Source organism: Pleurodeles waltl, chromosome 8 (genome assembly GCF_031143425.1).
Source record: "Pleurodeles waltl isolate 20211129_DDA chromosome 8, aPleWal1.hap1.20221129, whole genome shotgun sequence".
NCBI lineage: Eukaryota > Metazoa > Chordata > Amphibia > Caudata > Salamandridae > Pleurodeles > Pleurodeles waltl.
In genome coordinates, this window is record NC_090447.1 from 656619402 (window position 1) to 656646136 (window position 26735).

The following is a 26735-nucleotide window of genomic DNA, read 5'->3' on the forward strand; positions in this document are numbered from 1 at the left end:
AGAGGAAGCATCTGCTTAAACTGCTGTTAAGGGATAAAGAGATCTATACATGCAGGCAGGCGATCATCTTATGTCTACAGTTCGACCCTATCCTGAACAGTAATTTCTCCACATTTTTAAACAAATTTGAACAAAAAACTGTTCTAACTAGCATCTGAGTGTTCCAACGCATAGCTGGTCCTTGGGTCTAACATATTTCCTTTGTGGACCAGTCAGAAACCCAGGTCAGGCTGCTAGACATAGTGGAATTATCACCACATCCTGGCCCATCAGGGATCTCTCTGCCTCACTCAGAATGCACACAAGCACATAAAAAGGCTGCGAAGTTGCACTTAAATCTTCTTTTAACACATTGCTCACTGTGGGCCAGTCAGAAACTTGAGCTAGGTCGCTAGCCGGAGCAGAAACAACAACCTTAAAAACAATGAGCGACCTTGGTACCTCGTGGTTCTTGACAAACTTTAAACAGTGTACAACACACTTTAAAGTTGATCATTGGCATGTCTGATTTGCTTCATGATTTTTTTCTTGTTTATCTAAATTTGTTAAGCTCTTTTAAGATTTTAATCACTGTTTTCTCTTTTGTACGATGTTAATTAATCAAAACAAAGTTACTTATCATCCCCAAGTTTTTTCAGTTTATACATGGAACCTCTATGTTCTCCCATGAGACAGCTGAACATCACCTATCATCACTAGGTTGATAACGCTCAGCTGTAAATTAAAGTTTCATTTATGGAGGGCATAGTCACAGCGCTATTGGCTCACACTCTAGGCTCTGCACATTACACTTTAAATTTGCTTTTCCCACACCAGGCACCTGGCAACAGGATTCACCTACATACGGTTGCAACAATGTCTCTATTCAAAGAACAAGCCACTTTATTTTGTTTTGCACTTTGTATTCAGCCCTAGGATATCCTTTTTGATCCCCATTTTACGAGCGACTAATTTGAGACCTCACAAGGAGGGACTCGAAATCCTGCAGTGTCTAGGATCTCCAGAAATTTGTTATGTGATTTTAAATTTCATAAAAATGGCTGTTTATATTAGGAAAATAAATTAATCCCAATAATTAGCCTAATATATAGGCGTTAAACTATATTAAAGCACTCTATTTTTTAAAGAATGATATTATGCCTTGTTAAAACTTTTCCATGTCGATGTTTCATTTTCAGTGTTAAGGAATTAATTTACGATTTTAATATTTTGTTTCATATACGTTCTCTAAATTGCACTTGAGCACCTTAACTCCCACTGCGTTCAGTGTGCTATTGCCGAAATATATATATATATTTTTTGGAACGCTGTGCTTTTATGGCTTGGGCTAATAAAGATTGATTAATGATTTAACGTGTCTGTTCTTCCTAATAATTGCACCATACCTGTTCAATCCTGGCTTGATACAATAAATGACCTCAAAACTGCAAGTCATCCATTATTGAAAACACAAAATAACGTGCTTCATTCTTGGTGTAAACGTGATCCCGCACATCAATATAGATGCTTCAGAAAAGAAAAAGTATCTCTTTCCGCACGTCTCGGCTGATAACTGGGACCAAAAGATCAGGACTCATTATCTAAAGCTTATTTAAGATGGACTCTACAGTTTTAAAAAAAAAAAGAACTGTCCCAATGTATGTTGCAGATTAAATGGTTATCTCCAGAAGTTTCCTCATGCTTATAGCCAAATGCACTCAGTCTGGAAAGTTTACCCTTGAGAAAACAAGATCTTGAAAGCAAACATTCTCAGGGAGCACACCCAAAGCATATAATTCCATCATTCCTGCTTTGTGGATTACTCCCTTCTATGTTATTTAAAATACCTTTAAGCCATATTTTTGCAATGTCACGTCCGCCTATGACCTTTTCCAAGGCTGACTCCATGGCCACAAAGATTTGAGACATCCAACGAAAAATCTGAAATTAAATGTGTGTATATATCCTCTGTTCTACTACTACTGTACGTGTAATTCTTTTTTATTTATACAATACAGGATTCACCTCAAGGTAGCCAGGTGCTCAAAATCTCTACTGAAAGATAAAGGAATGCCTTTATGCAACTCAAACAAAATAAATGTTGCTAAGACGCAAAAAGCCGGGTCTTCAAGAATGGTCAAAGATCAACAGAACATGTAATGCTTTCAATTTAATAGGCAGTCTGTTCCAGCGTCTCGTCACAGGTAATGAGAAGGCTGCCACCAAGGATGGTTCAGTGGAATTTTGAACAGTCACCAGAAATGATTCTTCTGATCTGAGGCAGCATTTTGGTTTACAAAAGAAAACCTCGGAGATAGAGGATTTGGGTGTCAATCAAGAAGAAAGTTATGAACCATGCGGAGAGATTTAGACAGAATCTCTGCTTTAAAAGAAGCCATTGAAGTGTGGCAAAAACTGGTGATGATTAGTCAATTTTTTAAAACTTCTGAATTCTACTTACTGTTTTCGGCTAACTGTAACACTGTGCATGTTATATATTTGGCACTACTTGGGCCTCCCCATACATTGAAAGATGCTCGCTTGGCTCAGTTGATTCTCTTATTTTAATTTCAAAACTATATTGTGTATATTTCCTTAGGTTAATTATAGTGTTATATGTTCTGTAGCTCCTTAGTGGGAGTCTTGCTTGTACTAAATAAAACTGCAAATAAATAATTGCATAAATTAGATGTTCTTTCAATGTATTAGCAATGGCACTGCAATAATGAGAATTTGCAAACTTTAGTGGAATATGCTTCTGAGCAGTATGTTAAAACATTCCTTTTCTAAGAGAATGTATGCTTTTCTATACTGAAAACTGCATATACAAAAAATATTTGTGCCAATGTCACAGTGTGATTTACTCACTAATCCAAGCTTACAGGTAAGAAACACCTATAGGAGGCTAAGTTTATATTGTTGCTACTTTTGGGTGCACTAGGTGTTGGTGTAAAGTGAAAAAGAATGCTAACTTACCTATTTTCTTCTTCCAAATCGGACAGGATCCTCTCTAGTTCACCTCTCTCCTCACTTTCCAGAGAAATCAGGATCTGGGCAGGGCTACGTGGCTGACTCAAGGGTGACTCTTGATTTAAGCTTTGGCAGTAGTGCTGAATTAACAAATGCTCATCATCTCTGAAAAAATATTTCAAATCAACAACAAATAAGCTTTTACTTTGCAATGCTCTGTTGCTCTCCAGCAAGGTTTACGTTTTACAAGTATCAATACATAAATACAAACATTTACACTGTTTACAGAGAATCCACTAATTCATGTCACAAGTTCAGCTGCATTTTTCCCTTTTGTTTACAATGCTCTATACATTCTATTTCAAGTTATATGCTTTCTCTAATCCCGCTTTTAAGGAAACTTGACCATCCAACTTCCAACCTGAACAATAAATTTATCCAATAACACTTTGACCAGACAAAGACTCTTGCATGTTACATCATCTCTGGTTATACGACTCTGCTTGGATACCTGCCAATGAGTAAGTGATAGAGAGTGACCATCAGAATGAGGTTGATCTTTAAGAGGGATATTTAACATAGAAATAAGCCATGCTAAAAAAATGAAGGTATAAGGTGGGTCAGGGGTAAGAGAGAGAGAGGGAGTGTGTGTGTGTGTGTTTGGGGAATTAAAATTGTGCTTGTGTATGTAATGTCAATTGTTCTTCCACTGGCAGACAGGCATCTTCTTGGCTCAGTGCACACAATGAAGAATCAAGTGAACGGGCAGTTAATGTCTGGTTCCCGCTAATCAGCCTCACATCCCACAGAATCCTGTATGCTAGCTGCTATGACTTTTGGCTCACTCAACAGCTCAATACAATACTAGCCTTTCAATTCCGTGGACTATGCTTACATCTTTCCTTAAGCACATGGCAGCAAGCCAACTAACAATTACATCCACGAGTTGATAGAACATTACATGTTGTGCTCCCCTCCTAATGAAATGCCTGATCCTCATGGATTCAGTACAGTTGAAGTCTAAGTATACTGGGCTCTGCAGTGGAAAAACTGCTAGGCAAATATTTAAAAGATTAAACGTGGAGAACAATATTGTTTTGTTGACTTGAATGCTGTGCCTGTAATTGTTTCACCTTTCCAAATTAAATTATGTCTATTCTTTTCATCTGTTTAGTTTAGGGTTAAATTATCTTGGAGTCTGAAGTGAATTTTACATTTATAATTGAGTTTGTTGACTACCATCAGAGTTCCTAAATGTTTTGGAATAAACTTCAAACGTGCACACACTAAAGGTAAGCAAATGGTGGGTGAACAACAGTAAGAAAATTTTGGAACCTGACCGAAATCATGTTGATCCATTTCTGATGAAATTGGATTATTTACTGACTAGGAGTTAACAGAACGAATTAAGGTTCAGATTTTGCTAAGTGAATCAAAAACCTCATTTTAAAGAGTTATGTAAGATTTTAGATTCACCTCCAAATGTCGTTGGCTAGATCGTGCTCCTCGCTCATGACCTGGTGGCCAAGTAACGCAAAATGCAATCAAACGTATTTTATTTCATAAAGCACTCATAAAATATTTGCATCATACAAATTCCTATTAAAATAATGTTTCCACTAGAAAAAAATAAAATGTATGGTTGTGTTACGTGGAGGGATCCTCTCCCTTTTCCTCACAGACCAAAGGCAAAGCTAGGAAAAAATGCCCACTTGATGCTCTGCTATGTAGGCCCATTTCTCCACAATAAGTGTTGGGTAGGAATCTTAAGACACTTTGTGCTGTTCAGCTAAACAACTGAAACAGTGTCCTAAAAATGGAAACTTACAGATCTAATAGCAACATGCCAATATTGGTTTAAATTTGAAGACAGATTTGATTATTATACACCTGAAATATCTACATTTTGCTCCCAGTAACTCAGAGTCAAATTCAGTACCCTATGCCTTATGTTTAAACCCTGTCATGTCATAGATTGGAATACCTTCATGAAATAGCCCTCTACAACTGTGGGGCTGCTCAGGTCCAACATCTACAAGGTTGACCAGTGTGCCAAATCCAAGCACAGTAACATGGAGCTCTGGCAATCAAGGACCTCCTGAAAAAGCTACAGGTCACAAAAGTATTTTCCAAATGACCAACACCAAAGTAAGAACTCATCACCCCATGCCTCCAACACTGGAGGTGAGACCATTTCCTCCAAAAAGCTTTGGGAAATATCCTATTACTTTATCCTCCTTGTCTAGATGGCAGGGTTTTTGCTGCACAGAATATGAACAATCCAGTGCTGATAAGTGTAACTAAAGTGGAAGCTGCTGTGTTTGCTGCAGAAAACACCATAATAAATTAATATGAATAAAAATATATAACAAATAGAATGCAATGTTATGCTGATCTGGCTTTCTACAGAATGTTTGGACATGAAATAATTTTGACACTACTTTTTATAGCTCTGCCATGTTCAGAGATTCTTGCTTTCAAATGTATTCATTATACTCCATACACACCTAATGCCGCTTTGTATTTACATAATCAATGTACCTAACACTGGAAATAAGGAAGCTCCCATTTCCATCTGTTAGTGCCCTTAGAGTTTCTGTTTGCCACCTTTTTCTTTTGAAACACCTAAATGTGACAATTTACTTTTTAAGCAACCTATCTTCATAGCATAACCTAGCTAAAAGGGTTGCACAGCACTTCATAAAACTACAAGTAGCAAACCACATGTAACATCACTTTAAATAGTGAGAGCATACAAGTCTGTGAAAAAACATGGCTCAGGTAATTTGGAGCAAAACACTGGATAAATGTGGAAGGAGAGGTGCAACAGCTGAGAAAAAAGGTTTGATGAGGTAGGGTGAGAAAAAATAAGCTGCGGAGGGTTTCAGAAAAGTGAGCCTATCAATAGTTAAATGGATTTCATTTGGGAGACTGTATCAAACTAGGGGTGCAAAGCAGGAAAAATGCTTTTGGGGAATTTCAGATTTCATTGGTGTGAGCCTGGCACCAGGGGAGACCAATGTTGTTTGATTAGGACTAGTTTACCATAATTGCACCTCTTTACTTCTATTATCAGGTATGCTCAATGGTGGTCTATGGTTTCATCAAGGGCAAAGAAATGTTTGTTCGTTAAAGTCCTTTAAGAAGAACATTGCTACATTTTTCTGACAAAAGCACAGAATCCACCACGCCGGTGAAATCTTCTTAAGAGATGATGCGATAGTGGAGTATCTAGGGTGAAATGTGAAGGATTGTGACTGGGTTTGTCAGAACAATCCCTAAGGAAGAGCGACTCTATAGCTAAGTTTGGATTCAGCATGAATCCTAGAGCTGCTTCATTGAATAATCCTTGTAGACAGCATTTTATATGTGCAGTCACTTGTCTGATATTCTGTGCTAGATCTATTAAACAGATTGCCATGGCACGCTCAGCATATATCCATTCAAGGCTCAGCATTGAATGGTGGTGACTTAGCAAATCATTCTTCTCCCTACTGGACACAGTCAAACGTCTAATAACCAGAAAACAAGTGCATGTTTTAGATGGGTTTAAGGATGGACAGTGCAGGGATTACAAAGAAAATGGTGTGTTAACTATTACAAGGAAGCATAATAGGCGTAATTATTTGAAGACGTGCAGAACACTTAAGTTATGTTATAATTTTTCCCAACAGTAATGGGTGGCACTTTGCTAAACATTGTTTGGAAGCGTAAGAGTGAAGATGCTTTGTTTGCATTTTGATCAGGACTGTGGCTTGCTTTTACTACACAAGCGTAATCGCTGAACCCGCCAGATGATTTCTTCCAGCTGAAATGCATGAGAGCAATATATAGCGATATTTGCCAAAAATATCACAATAGATTATAATTTATTTTGTCAGTTAAAGGTCTGAATATCCAATCTTAGGTAACGTTATCACACAAAACACTTAATTCAAACCATTTTCGCTTAGGCTTCCAAAACCTCTGTTTTTTCATTAGTGCAATTGCAGCATGATAATAATTCCGATCACAGCAGAACAAAGCATTATAATTCTCTGCTTAGTAGGGAGCTCAGGACTAATAAATGCATCAAAACTGGCTCATCATCCCCTACAAATGCGAGATTACGAGCTGAATTACTGAACTATCTTATACTAGCTCATGTTAATGGTGTCGAAATAGACACCTTCATTCGATTTTAGATAGAAGGACACATTCAGTAAATAAAACCCTCGCCTACAGAACATCATGTTTATGGTATATATATTTTTTTTTTCAAATGGAAAACTTGTTTCCAGAAAAAGAAAGATCACAGTGTTATCAGGAAAACGTCACTGGGCTTTTTTTTGCCCATTATCTACATCTCCAATTTATTAAGAAAACAGGCCCTGCTGCTTATAGCAGAAGCATGTGTAATTCTCAGCGACAGTCAAGAACAAGCATTTTCAATGCAACGGGTCTCGCATTTGTTCGCGTTGGAGCTATTAGCGTTGTAAAGCAAAAACAAAACGCAGTGCGATCGTGCTATGTAAAATGCAGCACGATCACACTGCGTGGAAAATAAACAGATAAAGTAGTCCGGACTCCAGGCTGAAAACATCGAAGCTCGTATGTTTTTGGTACTTTACTGGTGCTGTGTAGGTGGGCTAAACACCGGAAAAGGCATGACGTATGCATGCCTTTCACAAATGAAAGTAAGCGGATTTTAAAAGGCTAGCCTACGAACCAATGTAAGTGACTGACGTGGCATGGGCGTGGTTTGAAGCACAAAGCGAGATTACAGAATGGACGGAGCACTTTGTGCTCGCCCATAAAAATCAAGGATGTGTAAGTGACACTCATTTTATTAACTTGCTTCTTCCTGTGGACACAGATAGATAAAAACACTGATTGAAGGAAGAACTGTCCCTAGGGCGGTTTTGTCCGTGTCAATCCAAGAACACCTTTGGACTAAATCTCCTTCCGTATTAGCCTGTGTAATCCTGGGATACAATATGCTTGTGTGTGTGTGTGGAAGACCCTATACTAACTACCAGTGCCACCACTATAAGAAGAGAGTGGTGCTGAATGGACACGACCACAAGGAGAGAATCACTTGGGCTTCCGTGTAAGAGTACTACAAAGTGGTATCAGTAGGAAATGGGTATCTGATTACTGAGGAGTTATAAGAACATACAGTACTGACAGTGTCTGCCTCTGGAGTCTCAATATGGCTGTTAAAATGAAAGGGTCATTAAATCTACGTTCCCTAGTGTTCAGATATAAGGAATGGCGCCCTTGACCACTCTCAGTGAGCAAATATTTGTCACATCCTAGCTGCAATTACCGACATTTTGATGAGCAATGCATTATTTCTTTAAACCATTTTCCAGATGACTCTTTAAACCGAAATCTACAGTCTCGAAGCAGTCTACTTTCCAAAAAGCACAAACAGACATGAAGCACACATTCTATGGGGTCAGGCCGCACTGTGCTCTTACAAATCCACCTTCAACGTTCCGAAACCACCTTTGCCCTCAAGATAATCTTACGACTCTACAAAAGGAGCACTTTTATGCTTGATGAAGTTTTTTTTTTTTAAATGTAGTCCCCGCTTCAATTTATCCTCCTTTACTCCAAAAGCACGCACATCTGCAAAAAATCCAGTGTGAGTTGGTGCTGGCAAAACGTCCTCTTTCAGAATGACATTTTAAAAACCCAAATCTCTATGTAACCTACAAAAGTTCAAATGTACTGAGGGGGAACACATACACAATTAAGACAGCGATCAACAAACCTTAGAAGTCATAGAAAAAACTCTATGTATTCAAGGTGGATTCGTAGGGGTGTAATGCTGGACTCCCAGCTTGCTCCAAACAATGATTCATTTAATTATAAAAATAAAGGCATTCGTTTCCCTAAACGTCCATTACTTCTTGTAGTTCCACTCCTGCTAGTACTATTTCTCCATCACCCTTGATGCTCAATCTGTTGCTTCTCAGAAAGTCTGACATACTATACCTAAACTGAATAATGAGCAAACTGCTGCTTAGCCGAGATGGTAAAAGATAAACTCACTATACTGGCTCGTAGTCTACACATCAATTCACCCTCAACGGCCAGATATAGAACTTTAACCAAAAGCATCCCCACGCAGGGCCCACTATAATCTTGAGATTTATTTTGCCTTAGGTCTCAATTTCTGAAAAATGTTCAGTGCTTCTAATTTCATAGTCAAAAAATTGGCTGGTGTAAAAGGAATGTATAGTAAACCGAACAAAAGCAACTGTGTCTCCTCCTACGTTAGCTATTGGTCTGATAATTTGATAATAAGTGTTATCTTTTGTACAATTTCCTCCATGGTCTCAATTTTCCTTTGTCTTGTTGCTCCCTGCATCTTATTCAGCCCCCTAAGAGTTTTTTGCCAAAAAACGGCTGTCTGAGCTCTTCTCTTCTGTATAGCTATTTGCTCGAGGAAGTCCCCTCTTGCACAGCCTTTTCCCTGGAAATAGAGAAACATATTAAATCTCTTCCTCGACCTGTAGAGCTTGATGGTTTTCTAGTCTGGTACAGAATTGTGACTTTAAACACAGATACACTAATTCAAGTTTGAAAGTGGTTTTGTTTCTTTCAAGTTTCTTAAATGTTTCTCTCTGTGTGGTCTCTTTGAATTAGATTTTTGAACCTTTCTAGAAGCTGTTTACTGTTTTGAGTGGCTGAGCTATTCCTGATATTATACTCTGATTTTGTGATTTCTTCCAGTCAACTTTTACTGAGTCTTAATGCAGTTTCAGTTGTGAGCACCAATTTTGCTACACTTCGTTCCTGTGTAGCTGAAGTCAATTCACTCTAAAGGGGTTGACCATGAAAATTGTATGCTTTTCCATCTCTAAGCCCCAGGTCATAGGACCTGTTCATAAATGTTCCAGAGCTGTTCAGGTCTGGTTAATCTTTCAGTTTCTTGTTAACTGATGTGGTGGTCTTACCTGTAGATGAAAAGATGGATGAATTTACACTTGTTTTATGTGTTCGTCAGTATGGCCTTGTGTGCCCTTTTATAGCAAGCTTTAGATTCTGCCCGTGCAAGACTTCAATTGATATGATTAAGGGTAAACTCTAATTTCAGTCCTCATGAAATGGACCTCGAGGACATGTGCAATCACTAAAACTATATGCATAGAGAAAAGGGTGTTGTTGCAGTACTTTTCCATTGAACTCTTTCAATCGAGCATTTCAATTGTCCATAGTTTTGTCAAAACCTGTACCTTTCTCTCTTTTCAAGAGCTTTTGCAGCACTAAAAAAATATTTTTAGACTTCAGGACTAATGATTTTGGGTTTCAGTGCAAGGAAAACACATCTCGTTTGGCTGCATCTGGCCTTAGGAACAAATCTAACTTTATACCAACTTCACACAAGGCACCACCCCAAATGATCACTTTGGAAAAAAACAAAAAGTGCTGAGGGGGCACAATGGGGGCGTGTTCCCGCTTTCTCGACTCCTAGGGCACTTTGCTATTATCGAAGGAGCCGTAAGAGCTTGTGCTACCCCTTCTGCAATACAGATCACACCAGAATACATGTAACTGATGCAATCTCAAGAGGGCATGGATCAATGCAAACGAGGGAACACTTTGCCTCTCCACTTGTGCTGTTCTACAGACATAGGTGCAGTAGGAAACACTCTTACTGTGCGCCACACGGGGTGGTGCACACTTATTGTGCTACTGAGTGCATTCCTTGATAAGATGGAAAGGAGGTCTCAGGGACCTTCACATGTATCCCCAGCAGAAAGGTGCAGTTAATCACTGAACCTGGCTGCAAGGGGATCTCTGGCCCCTTTGCAATGTAGGCAGGGTTGTCTCCTGCAAAATGAAAGGAGGACAGAAGGATACAAACATTCAGTCTGCCTTTTACTAATACACTGCCCTCAGGTCAGGCGTGAGGTTACAGGTGCACTGTGGTAAGGCATTAACTTAATAGAGTGCACTTACCTGGCCTATGACTCGCTCGCTCATTTAAAAGTGTATCACTGCGCAGATCAGGGCAGTGCAAACCAAACAAAATACTGTCCCAAGATGATATACCAAAAGAATAATTTGAAAGAAACAGAAAAAGAAGCCTTTAAACAACAAAAACACAATCAATAAGATCACCATCAAGCCTACAGGAGAAGGCAGAGGAATCGTGATTCAAGATAAGGATGCACACAAAGCAATAAGTTTGAAACATTTAACATTGCAGTAAACTGTCTTACAATCCTGTTTCGGAGAACATATAAAAACTACTCAAAAATGGCCTAGTGCAGGGGTGACAAAAGAAAAATAACGTTACCTCTCTTTCCAACAGTAACCCCTGGACATCAACATTGCTCTTTTTGCCTAAAGTACATAAACATTTGCAACGTCCTCCAGACAAGCCAATAGCATCCAGGTGCAAATCGCTATTGGATATAATTCCAAAATATATACTTATCACAACATTCATCAAGGGAGTTTGATCATATGTACACAGCGGATAGGATTAAAGAAAAAGAGGACCACATTTTTTAACCCAAACATGTCCTAGTGACAATGGATATGAAGTTACTTTTGACCAATATTACATAACAGGCAGCTTTGGATATTTTGGAATTTTACTTAGACAAATGGACCAGACCCATTCCATAACCATATTGAATTTAACTCAGGTAGCACTTAGACAAAATCTTTAATGGCAATTATTTTTTCAGAACCAAGCTGTACCAATGGAATATTCATTTGCCCCAAAAGTTACTATTCTATACATGGGTAAATATAAGAAGGGCTGGACTTTTAACAATAATAATTAATATGCACTACACATAACCCTGTGGTGTAGGTATATACACATCATATGCATTTGGACTGGCGGTATAGAATCTGTGAAGCTACTGGCTAATCAGTTGCTCATCAGATATTACACTTAAACAGTGTATTCTGATACACACTGAATTCATTTAGTGGACTTAAGAAGAAGATGGGAGTCTCATAACTTCGCAGCACACCAAACGCATGAATAAAGCATTTTATTACATTATAAAAGCTGCCATTACGGGAATTTAAGAGCTACCCTCCTATTTGGGCAATCCTTTCACATCAGATAGAACAGCCCGAAAAAGCAGGACTACTGTCTTTCAGACATCCCTATATCATGTTTGAAAGAGAGGATAACCGAAAGAACTCCTGAAAACAGCAGAAAGAGGTCATTGTTTGTCTCAGGAAACAAACTGTTAGAAAGAAAAGAAAACCAATACCATTGAACTTAAGTATATGTACTGACATACATATAGTCCAACTGTGACCCATCCATCCAAATGCAGACCTTCCAACACACAATTATCAGCTCCCTTCAGATGGAGACAAGACAATATCACACAGACAGGAAGTGGGTTTAAAGATCGTCTCTGCAGGCTTTAAGTAGCCGATGGTAGGATGCAAATGAGAATATTGAAGGAGATTTGGTGTAAGTTTGCTATCTTGCTAAGAATTCCTTCCACCAAACTTTGTGAAAGCCCTGAAAGATTTCAACTGAGGTATCTGAACTAATGAAACTGAAAAAAAAGATAAGAAGAAATACTCTTGAACATAGAACTAGATGGCTGATCCTCCCCTGCGCTAAAACATGATGATGTTAAATGTAAAATGCGGGGTTTGGGGTTTGTGTAAAGTATGTACTGAGTAAAAACTATTTTCTAAAAACACGCCAAGAGGATGCATCATTGTTATTTTTCAAAGAGTGTGCATCTGACTTGTCCGTAGGAGTAGATCTGAAGCAGAATCTGATGTGAATTCAAATGCTGTGCATTATTCTGCCTTCTAGTGGCTGGGTCTGGAGTTTTCCTCTTCTCTCTTTATTTTTCGTGGACATCATTGGCCATGATTTGGTGGCATATCTGTCCTCTTGTGGTGTCAGGAGTTTGCCCCCACTAACCCCTGTGCAGAGTCTCCATCTTAGATTATTTTTTCCTCTTTGGTGACTTTTTGTCCATGTCTTTCGAGGTGTTTTGCATGCTATGTGAAAAAGTAGACCTTGAGTAATTTGTGTGCCAGGTGCCTCATTTCCGGGGAGGTCGGAGGATCGCATGTGAATTCAGAACATTCTTCAGCTACAAAACAGGTAAGTAGCCATTAATCTTTTGAGGATTCACATGCTACTCAATGACTTTGTAAAACTTCACGTATCACTGTGGATTCTGAGCTGAAATTAGAAAGTGATTTAATACTGAATGTCCCATCTACTCCTCCGCTGGCTTGAATTTCTGCCTAATAGCGTTTTGTGAAGGTTTATATGGATGACCAAGTGGTTGCCATATATACATGGAAATATTTACTAAAAGGTAATGGTTGCCCCCTTTTCCTCATGGAGTGGGCTCTAGGCTTCTCTTTTAGCTTTACCCCTGCTTTTGTATAGCATGTCCGGATTGTCTCAACTATCCACTGTGCAGTGGTTCCTTTGGTCACTTATAAGCCCCCGCTTGCAGGTGCAAAGTAAACAAAGAACTGGTTTACTTTCCTGGTGTACCCCATACTCGAAAAAACACCATTGTCTTTGAGGGAAGGGAGTTCAGCGTATGAAAGGCTTGCATACCATTATATTGCTCAAGGTTCGTCATGCCATTTTCTGTCGCACCTAATAAGTAACAACCAGCTTCCCATTGCCTGTGATGTTGGTGTTGTATCCTTTCTTGGATTGGTTTCATGTGGAGTCTTGCATGCAGAATTAATGTAATGCATGAGGCCATATTGCCTATCAGTTTCCCAACAGTCATGAGTGTCAGAGATTTCCCTTTAAGGAAAAGGTGAGTTTGCTCTGTTAACGTCAGAATCTTTTTGATTGTGGTAATGCTGTGGCATACCTGGGATTGAGCCTTGGTGCAAGAAGTGTATTTTCTTTTTCTGTAACTGGGGATAATTCCTTTAAATTTAGATAAAACTCCAGCCTTTTTTAGGGTATGTATGAATGTTTTTATGCTGGAGTGGTGGTGTTTGAACAAGTTCATCTTTACCAGTCAATTGATTGGTAGGGGTACACACAAATCCTCAGCCTTCTAAAGGGTGCTGCCTCTGCAGCTAAATATTTCGTAAATGCCCTGTGAAAAGCGTGTATCCCAGAAGGCAGTACCTCAGACTGATAGTGTACCTGGTTCATGATGAACCAGAGGGATTACTTCTGCGCGGTGTTCATTGGCATGTGCAGCTGGGCATCCCTGAGATCTATGGTCGCCATAAAGTCCTCTTTCCGCAGCCATGGAATGACCTCCTGAGGCATTGTGATCTTGAACTTCTGGGTCTATATAAATTTGTTTAAGAACCATAGTTGCAGAATCGGTCCGTGTTTGGTCTGGTTTTGGTACCAGAAAGTATATACAGTAGATTTATTTGTTGTTGTGCAACAGGTGTTGCAAGTACTTTTTTCTTCCTTGGTATGAGTTCTCTCTTTGCCTTTACATTTGGTGGTGTTTGCATGTGCTTGATACATTAGCTCTGTTGGATAATGTTCGGTATATATTTGTCAGTGGTGATTGACCTTCATTTCAAGAGAACCCTCATATTCTTCTCCCAGCTCGTGTTATGTGGCAGGGGCTCTCCCTCCTTGGATTCACGTGCTCGATGAGCTTGCCCCTTTTGCGAGTTTGTTCTGACCTCTGGCCCTACCTGATAAGGGCAGATGTGGTGCAGAGGGTATTTGCAACTGTGTCTGTGTAGACAGGGATGTTCGTCGAGTACTAGCCTAAAAAACTTCTCTTCCTGACTGCCATCTCATTGCAATAGCTCACCTGCCCATGTGGCTGCGAAACTGCAGGGCTCCTATTTCTTTTGCAGTGTCGTTGTCTGTCTTAATCTGTTCAAGCGTGTCATCCACTGCTGCACCAAACTGATGTTTTCCTGTGAAGGGGGTGTTAATGACAGTCAACTGCTTAACTCACAGACTCACAGCCAAGTCTGTTTCCTAAGGGTAGTGCCCGTGTTTGCGTCCACCCTTGCCTTTCTGCATGATGTTATTTACTCTTGTTCTGTAGGTTTGTTTAAGAGGTGCTGCATGAACTCTTTGATTCTCTTCTACTGTTGATGCCCATATCTACTGAGAAGTGCACTGCAGTTGGCTATTCTTCTTTGTGTGCTAGCTGCTTCCTGTACTTTGCATCCCACCATTACCCCTCTCTTGTTTTCCTCCTCTGGTGGAGGGCCCTTGTGCGTCCAGGATTTAGATTATTTCCTGGCTTCGGCCACTATGGTTGACTGCCATTGCATTATCCTTTATATGAAAAGGGACTTTTGAGGAGCGTTTATATTTTCACTCCACCTTTGGAGTCACAGCATTAAATGAAGTGGGCCTCCTAAAAAGCCTCCCTATCCTAATATTTAATACTTGTTAGCTGGATTCACATGCTGTGCATTGATTTTGTAGCCGTTTCTAACCCTGAGGTGGTTAGACTGAAGACGGGTATTGACTTGTAAACAGATGCTGTAAGAGCCTTTGACCTACTTGAGCTTTCTTGTTCATCTGTATGTCAATACAATAATGTTTTGTAAATGTGTGTATCAATGACAATGTTGTTTCTATGCAAATTTCTTGCAATGGTGTAATTTCCCAGAAAGGCAACGGTTGTTCCTTTCTTTCTTGTGGAACGTGCCATTGGTGCTACAGTTAAAGTTTCTCCTGCGTAAGTGTGTCACAAATGAATTGTTTGCGCAATCTATCTTGCAAAGGTGCTTTCAGTTATTGGTTTTCCCAAGAAACTATCTGCAAATGATACAAATAGTTGTTGAGTCTTGCTGCTTGCCTTTGTCCTTTTTATGTATTACATTATGGCAAGCCTTGAGTCTAATGTATGTAGCTCTCTTTCAGCGCGAGTTTTTGATTCTTGGAAAAAACATGGAATTTGCATACTTTGATTCATGTGAAACTGCGAAATGACTTTTGGCAAAAACTGCGGGTCTGTTCTTATGACAATCCTGTCTTTGTGAATTTGAAAACAAGGTTCTTGTATTGTAAGTGCCTGTAACTCACTTACTCTGTGTAGTAACATGATAGCCACTAAGAAATCAGTCTTTAAGGTTAGCATTTGTAAATTAGTTTTGTGGAAAGGTTCAACATGGTTTTTTTATTAGCTGAGTGAGTACCACATTTAGGGCCAGATGTAAGTAGATTCTGAATTGCGACCCACAAATTGCGAGTTGCAATTAAGAATGTAGGATGGTGTCCCTGACACCATCTGCGACTCGCAAGGGGGTCGCAAAGGCCCACCTCATTAATATTAATGCGGTGGGTCGCAATCTGCAACCCCTTGAGACTTGCGGCACTCACAGGGATGGTGGCCTGCTGGAGACAGCAGACCACCATGCCTGTGACTGCTTTTAAATAAATCAGTTTTTTTTTTGTAATGCAGCCCGTTTTCCTTAAAGGAAAACCAGATGCATTACAAAACTAAAAAATGAAACGTTTTCGTTTCATTTTTTTTTTTAGAGCAGGCAGTGGTCCATAGGACCACTGCCTGCTCTAGAAAAATGTTTTTAATACCATTCACAAAGGGGAGGGGGTCCCATGGGGATCCCTTCCCTTTTGCGAATTGGTTAGCACCCATTTGAAATGGGTGCTAACTGCGATTGCTTTGCGACCGCGTTTGCAGTCACAAAGCAATCTGGCATTGCACTGCGACTCGCAATTAGGAAGGGGACTCCCCTTTCTAATTGCGACTCGCAAACCTGTTTTGCGATTCTGTAACCAGGTTACCGAATCGCAAAAGGGGTTTTATGCATTGCCAAGTGCAGTTTGCACATTGCAAACAGTGAAATTCGCTGTTTGCGACGTGCAAACTGTGTGCTACATCTGGCCCTTAGATTCCATGTGGGTGCTGGTACCTTTCTTGCTGGTGCTGTTCTCTTTGCTCCATCCAAGAACTTATTTTTTACTGGTGATGTGAAAAATCCTCTTCCAATATATTCTCTTGTATACGCCACTATAGCTGCTAGGTGAAACCTTAAAGATGCATAAGCAAATCCTTCTTCTAGAAGGTGCGTTTAATATTTTAAAACTGTTTGTCCTTTTTATTTTTACTCTTTAATCCCTTTTCTTATACACAACAATGAGTATCTTTTCCATTTGGCTATAGAACATTTTCTTGAACTGGGCCTTCTTGCTTCCCTTAGAAATGCCATTGTGTTTTCCGGCAGCTTCAATTTCCAAATTCTAAGTCTTCAGGAGGCATGCTGCTAGACTCAGTCTCTGGGTGAATTACTCTTCCATTGACAACAGATCCTGTTGTTTTGGTAATGTTTGATTAGTTCCCTGTGCTAGCTGCAATTGCTCTGAGAACCAAGTTTGTCTTACCCACTGCAGGGCAAATAAGATTAGAGTCATCTGGCTCCTTTTGCGTTTGTTGATTACTGTGCGCAACAGTGGAATTGGGGAAAAGCATATGCGAATGTCCCTTAGCGGTTTATAGACAGTGCATTCCTCACAGACAGGTGGTGTGGCCGGTTGGAGGTGAAGTTTTGGCATTTTGCATTCTGTGGAGTTTCAAACAGATCTATTATTGGTGTTCCCCATTTCTGACTCTTTCTATTACCTTCTGGTTCTGTTCCCATTCGTGAGGGCATGAGGCTTGTCTGTTCAGTTTGTGTGCTTTGACAACCACTAGATCGTCCAAATTCCTAGCTGCCTGTGCCCATTGGTTTTGAAGCCATTCCTGTATTGGTCTCATATGAAGTCTTGCATATGGAATTAAAGGGATGCATGACGCCATATTTCCTAGCCGGTTCCCCTCTATACTCGCTGTCTGAGGTTGCCCCTTGGGGTAGAGGTGAATCTCTGTCACTAGGGATTGTGTCCTCCTCTGATTGGGGTACGCTTTCCCTTGGAGTTGATTACCAAGTAAACTTTATCTTTCTTGAGTTCTGGAGAGGACTTCTCTATATTGAAGAAGAAACCTTGTGTGTAAAGGGTCTCCATTACTTCCTGAATGTCCTGTTTGCACTTGATGTAGGAGTTAACTCTTATTAACCAATCGTTTAGGTAGGGTATACATGAATTCCTTTCCTTCTTAAGCGCGCCGCTACTGCCACCAGACACTTTGTAAACACTCTTGGTGCTGATTTTATCCCAAATGCCAGTACTGTGAAGTGATAATGTTTTTGTTTACCATAAACCTTGGAGATTTCTTGTGCTTTGCGTTCATTGAAACATACAAGTAGGCATGTTTTAAGTCTATTGTTACCATGTAATCTCCTGGCTGTAACTGCAGTATGACCTCCTGGAAGCTTGTCATCTTGAATTTTTTTTAGTTTTTATAAATTTGTTTGTGAACCTGAGATTTAGGACCAGACACAATGATCCGTCCACCTTTGGGATTAAGGAATATGTTGAGTAATTTCCCTCATTGATTTTTTGTTTAGAGACCAATTTGATTGCCTGTTTGTCCAGTAAATCTTTTCCCTGTTTGAAGACTTAAGCTGCTTCTTCTTTTGACCTTTGGACTTGTTCCTCTCGCTGGCCGGAATTTGATTAGTTCTATGAAACACCCAAACTGAATTGTGTTTAATGTCCATTTGTCTGAAGTTATCTTCCTTCACTGCTGGAGAAAGTTTTTTATCCTTCCACCTACAGGTGTTTTGTGTAGGAATGTGGATTGCTCGTCTCTGACTTTCACTGACAGAATTTGTGAAAGTAACTTTAATGTTGAAGAGTCACTTGTTTGCAGGAGTTGAGCCTCCTCTGTGTTGTTGTCCTCTTCCCTTGCCTCTTCCTCAAAAGGGCTAGTGTCCCTGTTGTTGATACTGCCAGCCTTGTTGTGATGTTGCAGACTGATTGGTGCTTTGGAATGTTTGATGTGAGTTTCCAGAAACTTTCTCTGGTAGTAGGCTTTCCTGATGCAAAGGTGTCCCTTCGCATTCCACCCTGAAATTGCAATACGCACACAGACTTGGCTGTTTTGTTGTCTTTCTTCCACTAATTGAGGCTTTCATCTACGGCGCTCCCCAACAACTGTTCCCCATTGAAGGGATTGTTTAATAAGTTTGCTTTAACTTCTAGCTTGAAGCCTGAAATTCTCAACCATGAATGGTACCTCAGTATGACTCCCATCATCTCGCAGGTTGATGTGTCTGCCGCATCCAAAGCAGATTTGAAACAAATATTTGCAATGTTTTTGTCACTTTCAGCTAGATGTGCTGCTCTCTTTCAGTACAGCTCAGGGAGATGCTTCATTAGTTTTCACATCTCCTCTCAGTGCTGGTGTGTGTGTCTGTTCAATGAAACATTTGAATTTGCAGTTCTCCACTAGTTAACGGCACTACGTTTAACTCTGCAACTCATGAGGTCCATTCTTTTGTTTTCCTTATCCAGCGGAAAGTTGGAGGTTGAGGGAATTTGGTCAGTTTCCTGGCTGTAGATGTAATTATTGAATCCGGAGGGACAGTACTCTTGTAGGCCGGATCCTTTGAGGAGTATTTGTATTTCTTTTTAGCCCTTGGTATTACAGCTCTGCAAGTGGCTGGCTCTTTGAAAGACTCTTTACCTGGTTGGGCAGCAAAGTCTACAACCGGAAACAAGATTGTGGTTTGTCCCCTTCCAGCTGTGCCACAAATTTGTCAGCTGTATGCTTGATGGCCTTTCTATACATTCCAATGTCATCCTAAGGTGAAGGCCTCGACGGATAACTTTCGACCCCTCTTCAGGTAAATTTGTCTTGAGGAGCTGCCATTGTGGCTCAATGTATTTGGATTCCTCCGAACCCCAATAAAATCCATGCTTGTTCTTCCTCTTCTTCATAGAAGAGTTCTTCCGCCTCTTCTTGAGCCTCTGGAGTGAGCAGTGGTTGGAATTCTTTGACCTCTTTGTTGGTAGCCTCCTTGGGCGTCAAAGTCATTCATCAAACTCCTTCTTCTTTTGTAGAAGGGTGGACATTTCGGCCTTGAGTTGCTTTAGTTTCTTCTCAATTTCAGTGACCCGTTTTTCAGGGTTGAGGCTCAGGTTCTTCTTTTTGTATGTCAAAGATTCTTTCGGTGACGTATCGGTCATCGAGCTTTGGTGTTCGGCTCTCGATCTGTCCTTTTTCTACATTGAAGCCTCTTTATCTCTTACATTCTTTGACACCTTGGCTTTTTTTTTTTTTTTTTTTTTTTTTAGTTTTTCCTCCACTGGAGACCCCCTTGAGGGATCTGTGGGGCTCCTTTTCCTGAGGCATGCCTGCGGTCTGTAAGTATTTTAATGGTGAGGCTCCCTTCGACATCCTCGAGTCCGCTAATTTCAACTTATATGTTGTTGTTTTTTTAGATCGATAGATCTACCTCATCTCTTTTCTTTTTCATTACCTGTTCATCGACCAATGATTTTTACCTCTGCATCTGAAGTCTCTCCCCCTGCTTCTTTGGCGACACTGTCCTCCTCCTCACTGGAGAGTCCTAGATCCCTCAGGGATAGTGTCGTCTGCTGACTATGCATGCTGCAGTGTGCCCGTCTCTGCCTCTCCCTTAACCTCAGCGTCCTCAACATGAAGGCCGAGCAGGCATTGCGGTCCTCAATCTGACGTTAGTCAGGGAGATAGAGGTTGCAGACTGTGTGCTTGCCCTTTTGAAAGAACGTATGGTGGCAGTTCTGGCAAAACTGGAAAGGTGTCTTCTCAATTCAGGTTCTTCAGGGAGGCCCCTATGCGGGCATTCTCTGAATTTCCTCTGAAACTCAAGTTTTCTTCTTCTAATCTTCCTTTGATGTTCTCTGACTGTGATGCTAATGACTCAAAATGTGGAAAAAAGGAATCTGAAGATGGCGAACAAAGGTGTGACCTTCTGGAGGAAGCAGGATGATGTCACAGGGGACACCAAATGGAGCTGCTGTCAATGCCCACCAACAAACAAAAATCTAAAAGAGAAGAACAACTACAAGATACTATAGAATTCCAGACCCAACCACTAGATGGCAGAATAATGCACAGCATGTTAATCCAGAAAAGATTCACACTACAAAACATTGTTGAGTAATCAATATCAAACTGCTACCATTCAATGCTGTAGATGTAGATGTTTTAAAGGTGCCTTGGTATTGCTCAGTCAGATTGCTATTTTGCTACATGTAGATGTTGTAAAGATGGCATGGTATTGTACAGTCAGATTGCTATTTTGCTACCCAAGTTAGATGGCCGTCAAATATAGTTCTTATTATAGTTCTACTTACTGTTGCTTTCTCATAGTTGGTGGAGGATGCCTGCAGTGCCTTGCCACGAGGAATTAGCTGTTTTATCCAGGCTGCTGCTGCATCAGAATGATGGCTCCTCCCATCCAGGCACACACTGCATGGTCTTCACTGCCCACCATGCCCTTAGGTTCCACACTCTCCCTCCTGCTGCTGCTTGTGGCATTAAAGGTAAATTCTTACTTTTTGTATTGGGTACTTGGAAGCAGGACTGGGGCTGGCATGAGAAAGAGGATATCTCTCTTGGTTGCCTCACGCCACATCTTTTCCGCAGTTGTTCTGGCTGTACATGTGGGCTAGGACAATAATTGCTGAGAGTGGTCCTGGTGACGGAGGGTGAGTCTGTGCATCATTATGGGAGTGTGTATTTTGCAATAACAATAGCTTATATCCTTGGCCTATGGGGCCTAGGAGATCTACTAGTGCACTGCCATGCTCGGTAAGGGTCAGGCTCCTCCCCCTTGAGGGAGACTTATTGCTTGTGCTACAGCTGCAACTCTGCATAGTGGGACCACCCCTGTTTTTCCCTGGTCCTGAGTGTCCTCAGTTAAAACTTATTGCACACTCTATAGTATTGGCACCCTGCCTTAGAACACCACCATACAAGAAAAAGACTATAGGTGCTACATCCTTCTCCATTCAAGCAGCCAAACTATGGAATTCATTACCCCCAAATATAAGAGCCACAGATAACTTTCTTGTCTTCAGAAAACTACTAAGAGTTGGCTCCTTCCTTCATAACCACCATATTCAAACAACTATGAACTGCATATGCCTATGTTGATAAATATTTATTTCAGATTATGTGCATATTTCTAGTGATTTCTAGTTTCTTTAGAAAATATGTATCGCTACTATGTCATAACAATAAAATACACGCACACTCTTTAAACCTGTTTGACTAAGTATATTTTACCCATGGTTCTAATTATGTATTGTATGTGCATATGTGTGTGTATTCACGTGTGTGTGTATGTATGTATATATGTATGTATATATGTATGTATGTGTATATGTTGTTTCTGTGCTTGGCATGTTCGTGGGTCATTGCATGGTTCCTGGGTGGGTTGTTTATACTAGATATCTATGAATTCCTGCTCTCATCTTATCACACTTATCTACCCATCATCATATGTTATGTCTCTATCAAACTATCCTCCATTCTCACTCTGACTCATCCCAAATCCTTTCTACTACTTTCATCTCCTAAATAACTCTGCCTAAGTTCTTCCCTCTGCTTCCACATCTAACTCACCAAACCTCACTCTACTACCGTGACCTCCCACACAACCCTACTAAATTCTCCTGCATTTATCTCACCCTGCTACTATGCTCTCCCTAACCCTTCCACATACTCTTCCCTCCTCTACCCCCCTTTACACATCCCAAGCCTTTGGGTTGAGTAAATTAAGGATATACTCCCAATTAACACTTCTGGATTTCTTTCCTCCTCCACCCCTCCATTACTCCAGTCAATCTAACTAACAAACTCTCATATCCGCAGCTCAAATTAACTCATAATAATACTAAAACTGTACTCATTATTTCCAAATGCTAATCCATCACTAATTCTTGTTGGGTTCCAGAGTACGATTACAATACAATACAATAGTCTCTTGCACTGTGGTCTCTGGACAGGCAGAGCTTGCAAAACTTGCAGCTGTCCATTTATGCCAAATTATGGTCACTCTTGGGGCAGAACCTAAAGGGAGTGTTCTTTTTTTTTCCTCTCTAACCCCCTGGAAGCACCTTCTTCAACCCAAGCTGCCTGTTTCCTTGCATGGCACACCTACTTCTTTCAGTGATATCCATCATCCTTTGACGCTTATTTCTTGGTAACTGCATTTCCTCCATCTTCCAGTTCTCTGTCGATCACTTTTCACATTTTTTTCAACTATCCTAGAGCTCTGAACTATAGTTTCTGACCCAACTGTGCAAAAACACGATCTGAAGATGGCAACCATGCACCAGGACTTCCAGGGTGCACGTCTGACGTCACCACCTATTGTTGGTTGGTAATACCCAAGAGGGGGGGGATAAGGGGGGGGGGCATAGGTGGGGAAAGGAAAATTTGAGACCCAACCATTAGATGGAAGAATAAGGCAAAGCATGAGAACCCAGAAAAGATTTACACTGCAAAAATTAGAGATTCATCACACCTCCGAAAGAAAGATGAGGAGCACCGGGCCCGGTGTCAAAGAAAAAAATGAACCGCTCGCTCTGCTATTAATTTAAACTTGAGTGGATAAGAAATCAACCCTCTGGATGGTGCAGGTTTGTTGAACGAAGGCTCCAAGAGGCAGATAGATAGAAAAGGAAAAACACAAGAAGCAACCCAGTGTTTTTCATAATATATCCACGTTAACAGGAGGAAAGAGTTTCCCCAGGTGTGCAGTTTCAAGCAGAATTAACAATATGTATACATGATCAAAAAAAAAAGGCCAAGACTGTTTTGCATGTGTGTCTGTCCAAACTGAGGTGGCATGAAGGGCAAAATAATTATGGGTTGGAAAGCTACCTGTAGGAAGTTGGCTCTGTATGTACTATTTCAAAGTAAGGAATAGTATGCACAGAGTCCAAGGGTTCCCCTTAGAGGTAAGATAGTGGCAAAAAGAGATAATTCTAATGCTCTATTTTGTGGTAGTGTGGTCGAGCAGTAGGCTTATCAGAGGGTAGTGTTAAGCATTTGTTGTACACACAGGCAATAAATGAGGAACACACACTCAGAGACAATTCCAGGCCAATAGGTTTTTGTATAGAAAAATATATTTTCTTAGTTTATTTTAAGAACCACAGGTTCAAGATTTACAAGTAATACTTCAAATGAAAGGTATTTCAGGTAGGTACTTTAGGAACTTTGAATTAGCAAAATAGCATATACAGTTTTCACATAAATGACATATAGCTATTTTAAAACTACACACAGTGCAATTTTCAACAGTTCCTGGGGAGGTAAGTGTTTGATAGTTTTTGCAGGTAAGTAAACCACCTACGGGGTTCAAGTTTGGGTCCAAGGTAGCCCACCATTGGGGGTTCAGAGCAACCCCAAAGTTACCACACCAGCAGCTCAGGGCCAGTCAGGTGCAGAGGGAAAAGTGGTGCCCAAAACGCATAGGCTTCAATGGAGAAGGGGGTGTCCCGGTTCCAGTCTGCCAGCAGGTAAGTACCCGCGTCTTCGGAGGGCAGACCAGGGGGGTTTTGTAGGGCACTGGGGGGGACACAAGTCCACACAGAAAGTACACCCTCAGCGGCACGGGGCGGCCGGGTGCAGTGTGCAAACACGCGTCAGGTTTGTAATAGAAATCAATGGGAGACCAAGGGGTCTCTTCAGCGATGGAGGCAGGCAAGGGGGGGGGGGCTCCTCGGGGTAGCCACCACCTGGGCATGGGAGAGGGCCACCTGGGGGTCGCTCCTGCACTGGAGGTCGGATCCTTCAGGTCCTGGGGGCTGCCGATGCAGTGGCTTTACCAGATGTCGGGTCTTTGAAGCAGGCAGTCGCGGTCAGGGGGAGCTTTGGGATTCCCTCTGCAGGCGTCGCTGTGGGGGCTCAACTCTGGCTATTCACGGTCTCGCAGTCGCCGGGGAGTCCTCCCTGAAGTGATTGTTCTCCACAAGTCGAGCCGGGGCGTCGGGTGCAGAGTGCCAAGTCTCACGCTTCCGGCGGGAAACGCGTGTTGTTTCTTTGTTGCAAAGTTGCAGTCTTTGGTGAACAGAGCCGCTGTCCTCGGGAGTTCTTGGTCCTTCTAGATGCAGGGCAGTCCTCTGAGGCTTCAGAGGTCGCTGGTCCCTGTGGAAAGCGTCACTGGAGCAGTGTCTTTAGAAGTGGGGAGACAGGCCGGTAAAGCTGGGGCCAAAGCAGTTGGTGTCTCCGTCTTCTCTGCAGGGTTTTTCAGCTTAGCAGTCCTCTTCTTCTTAGGTTGCAGGAATCTGCGTTCCTAGGTTCTGGGGAGCCCCTAAATACTGAATTTAGGGGTGTGTTTAGGTCTGGGGGGTTAGTAGCCAATGGCTACCAGCCCTGAGCGTGGCTACACCCTCTTTGTGCCTCCTCCCTGAGGGGAGGGGGGCACATCCCTAATCCTATTGGGGGAATCCTCCATCTGCAAGATGGAGGATTTCTAAAAGTCCGAGTCACCTCAGCTCAGGACACCTTTGGGGCTGTCCTGACTGGCCAGTGACTCCTCCTTGTTTTTCTCATTATATCCTCCGGCCTTGCCACCAAAAGTGGGGCCGTGGCCGGAGGGGGCGGGCAACTCCACTAGCTGGAGTGCCCTGGGGTGCTGTAACAAAGGGGGTGAGCCTTTGAGGCTCACCGCCAGGTGTTACAGTTCCTGCAGGGGGAGGTGATAAGCATCTCCACCCAGTACAGGCTTTGTTACTAGCCACAGAGAGACAAAGGCACTCTCCCCATGTGGCCAGCAACATGTCTGGTGTGTGGCAGGCTGCTAAAACTAGTCAGCCTACACGGGTAGTCGGTTAAGGTTTCAGGGGGCACTTCTAAGGTGCCCTCTGGGGTGTATGTTACAATAAAATGTATACTGGCATCAGTGTGCATTTATTGTGCTGAGAAGTTTGATACCAAACTTCACAGTTTTCAGTGTAGCCATTATGGTGCTGTGGAGTTCGTGCATGACAGACTCCCAGACCATATACTCTTATGGCTACCCTGCACTTACAAGGTCTAAGGTTTTGCTTAGACACTGTAGGGGCATAGTGCTCATGCACTTATGCCCTCACCTATGGTATAGTGCACCCTGCCTTAGGGCTGTAAGGCCTGCTAGAGGGGTGTCTCATCTATACTTCATAGGCAGTGTGAGGTTGGCATGGCACCCTGAGGGGAGTGCCATGTTGACTTAGTCGTTTTATCCCCACTAGCACAAACAAGCTGGCAAGCAGTGTGTCTGTGCTGAGTGAGGGGTCCCCAGGGTGGCATAAGACATGCTGCAGCCCTTAGAGACCTTCCCTGGCATCAGGGCCCTTGGTACCAGGGGTACCAGTTACAAGGGACTTACCTGGATGCCAGGGTGTGCCAATTGTGGAAACAAAAGTACAGGTTAGGGAAAGAACACTGGTGCTGGGGCCTGGTTAGCAGGCCTCAGCACACTTTCAAATCAAAACTTAGCATCAGCAAAGGAAAAAAGTCAGGGGGTAACCATGCCAAGGAGGCATTTCCTTACACTACCTTAATGAGTTAGACTTATTGCACGTATCCTCCCAACAACTGTTGTGTGTCCAAAGGAAGAACATTCATTGCATTTATTCCAAATGCCTTAGAGAGTCCTTATTCCGATGCAATCCTGGGAATCTCATATAGGGCTGAAAAGCGTGAACAGGAGAATCCGAGGAAGACAGGACAAGTTTTACAAATATTCCATAGCACAAAAACCTTTTCTGGGATTTGGGACTTGCTTGCCTTTCACTACAAGTCCATTTCACACAGTCTTTACACAAAAAGGGAGATAAGGAAAGCACATTATTGGTTATGCTCTACCCTTATGTTGATTAAAGCTGACTGACTGCTTTTAAAGGGAGGAATATGACAAACGAAGAATAGTTATTTGCATTTATTAAATGTCATTTTAACCATATCATTTTTAAATGTTTGTAGTACCAAATTTAC

The 26735-nt window shown here is 41.5% G+C and overlaps 1 protein-coding gene across 11 annotated transcripts in view; it reads right to left on the reverse strand.

Moving 5' to 3' along the window:
- Positions 1-26735, reverse strand: part of DMD (dystrophin) — a 6960831-nt gene that overhangs the window by 79530 nt on the left and 6854566 nt on the right. For all 11 annotated transcript variants that reach the window (XM_069204760.1, XM_069204753.1, XM_069204756.1 and 8 more), the window contains one exon: positions 2956-3114. In XM_069204760.1, coding sequence (XP_069060861.1) covers positions 2956-3114 — 159 coding nt within the window. The remainder of the gene's footprint in view (positions 1-2955; positions 3115-26735) is intronic.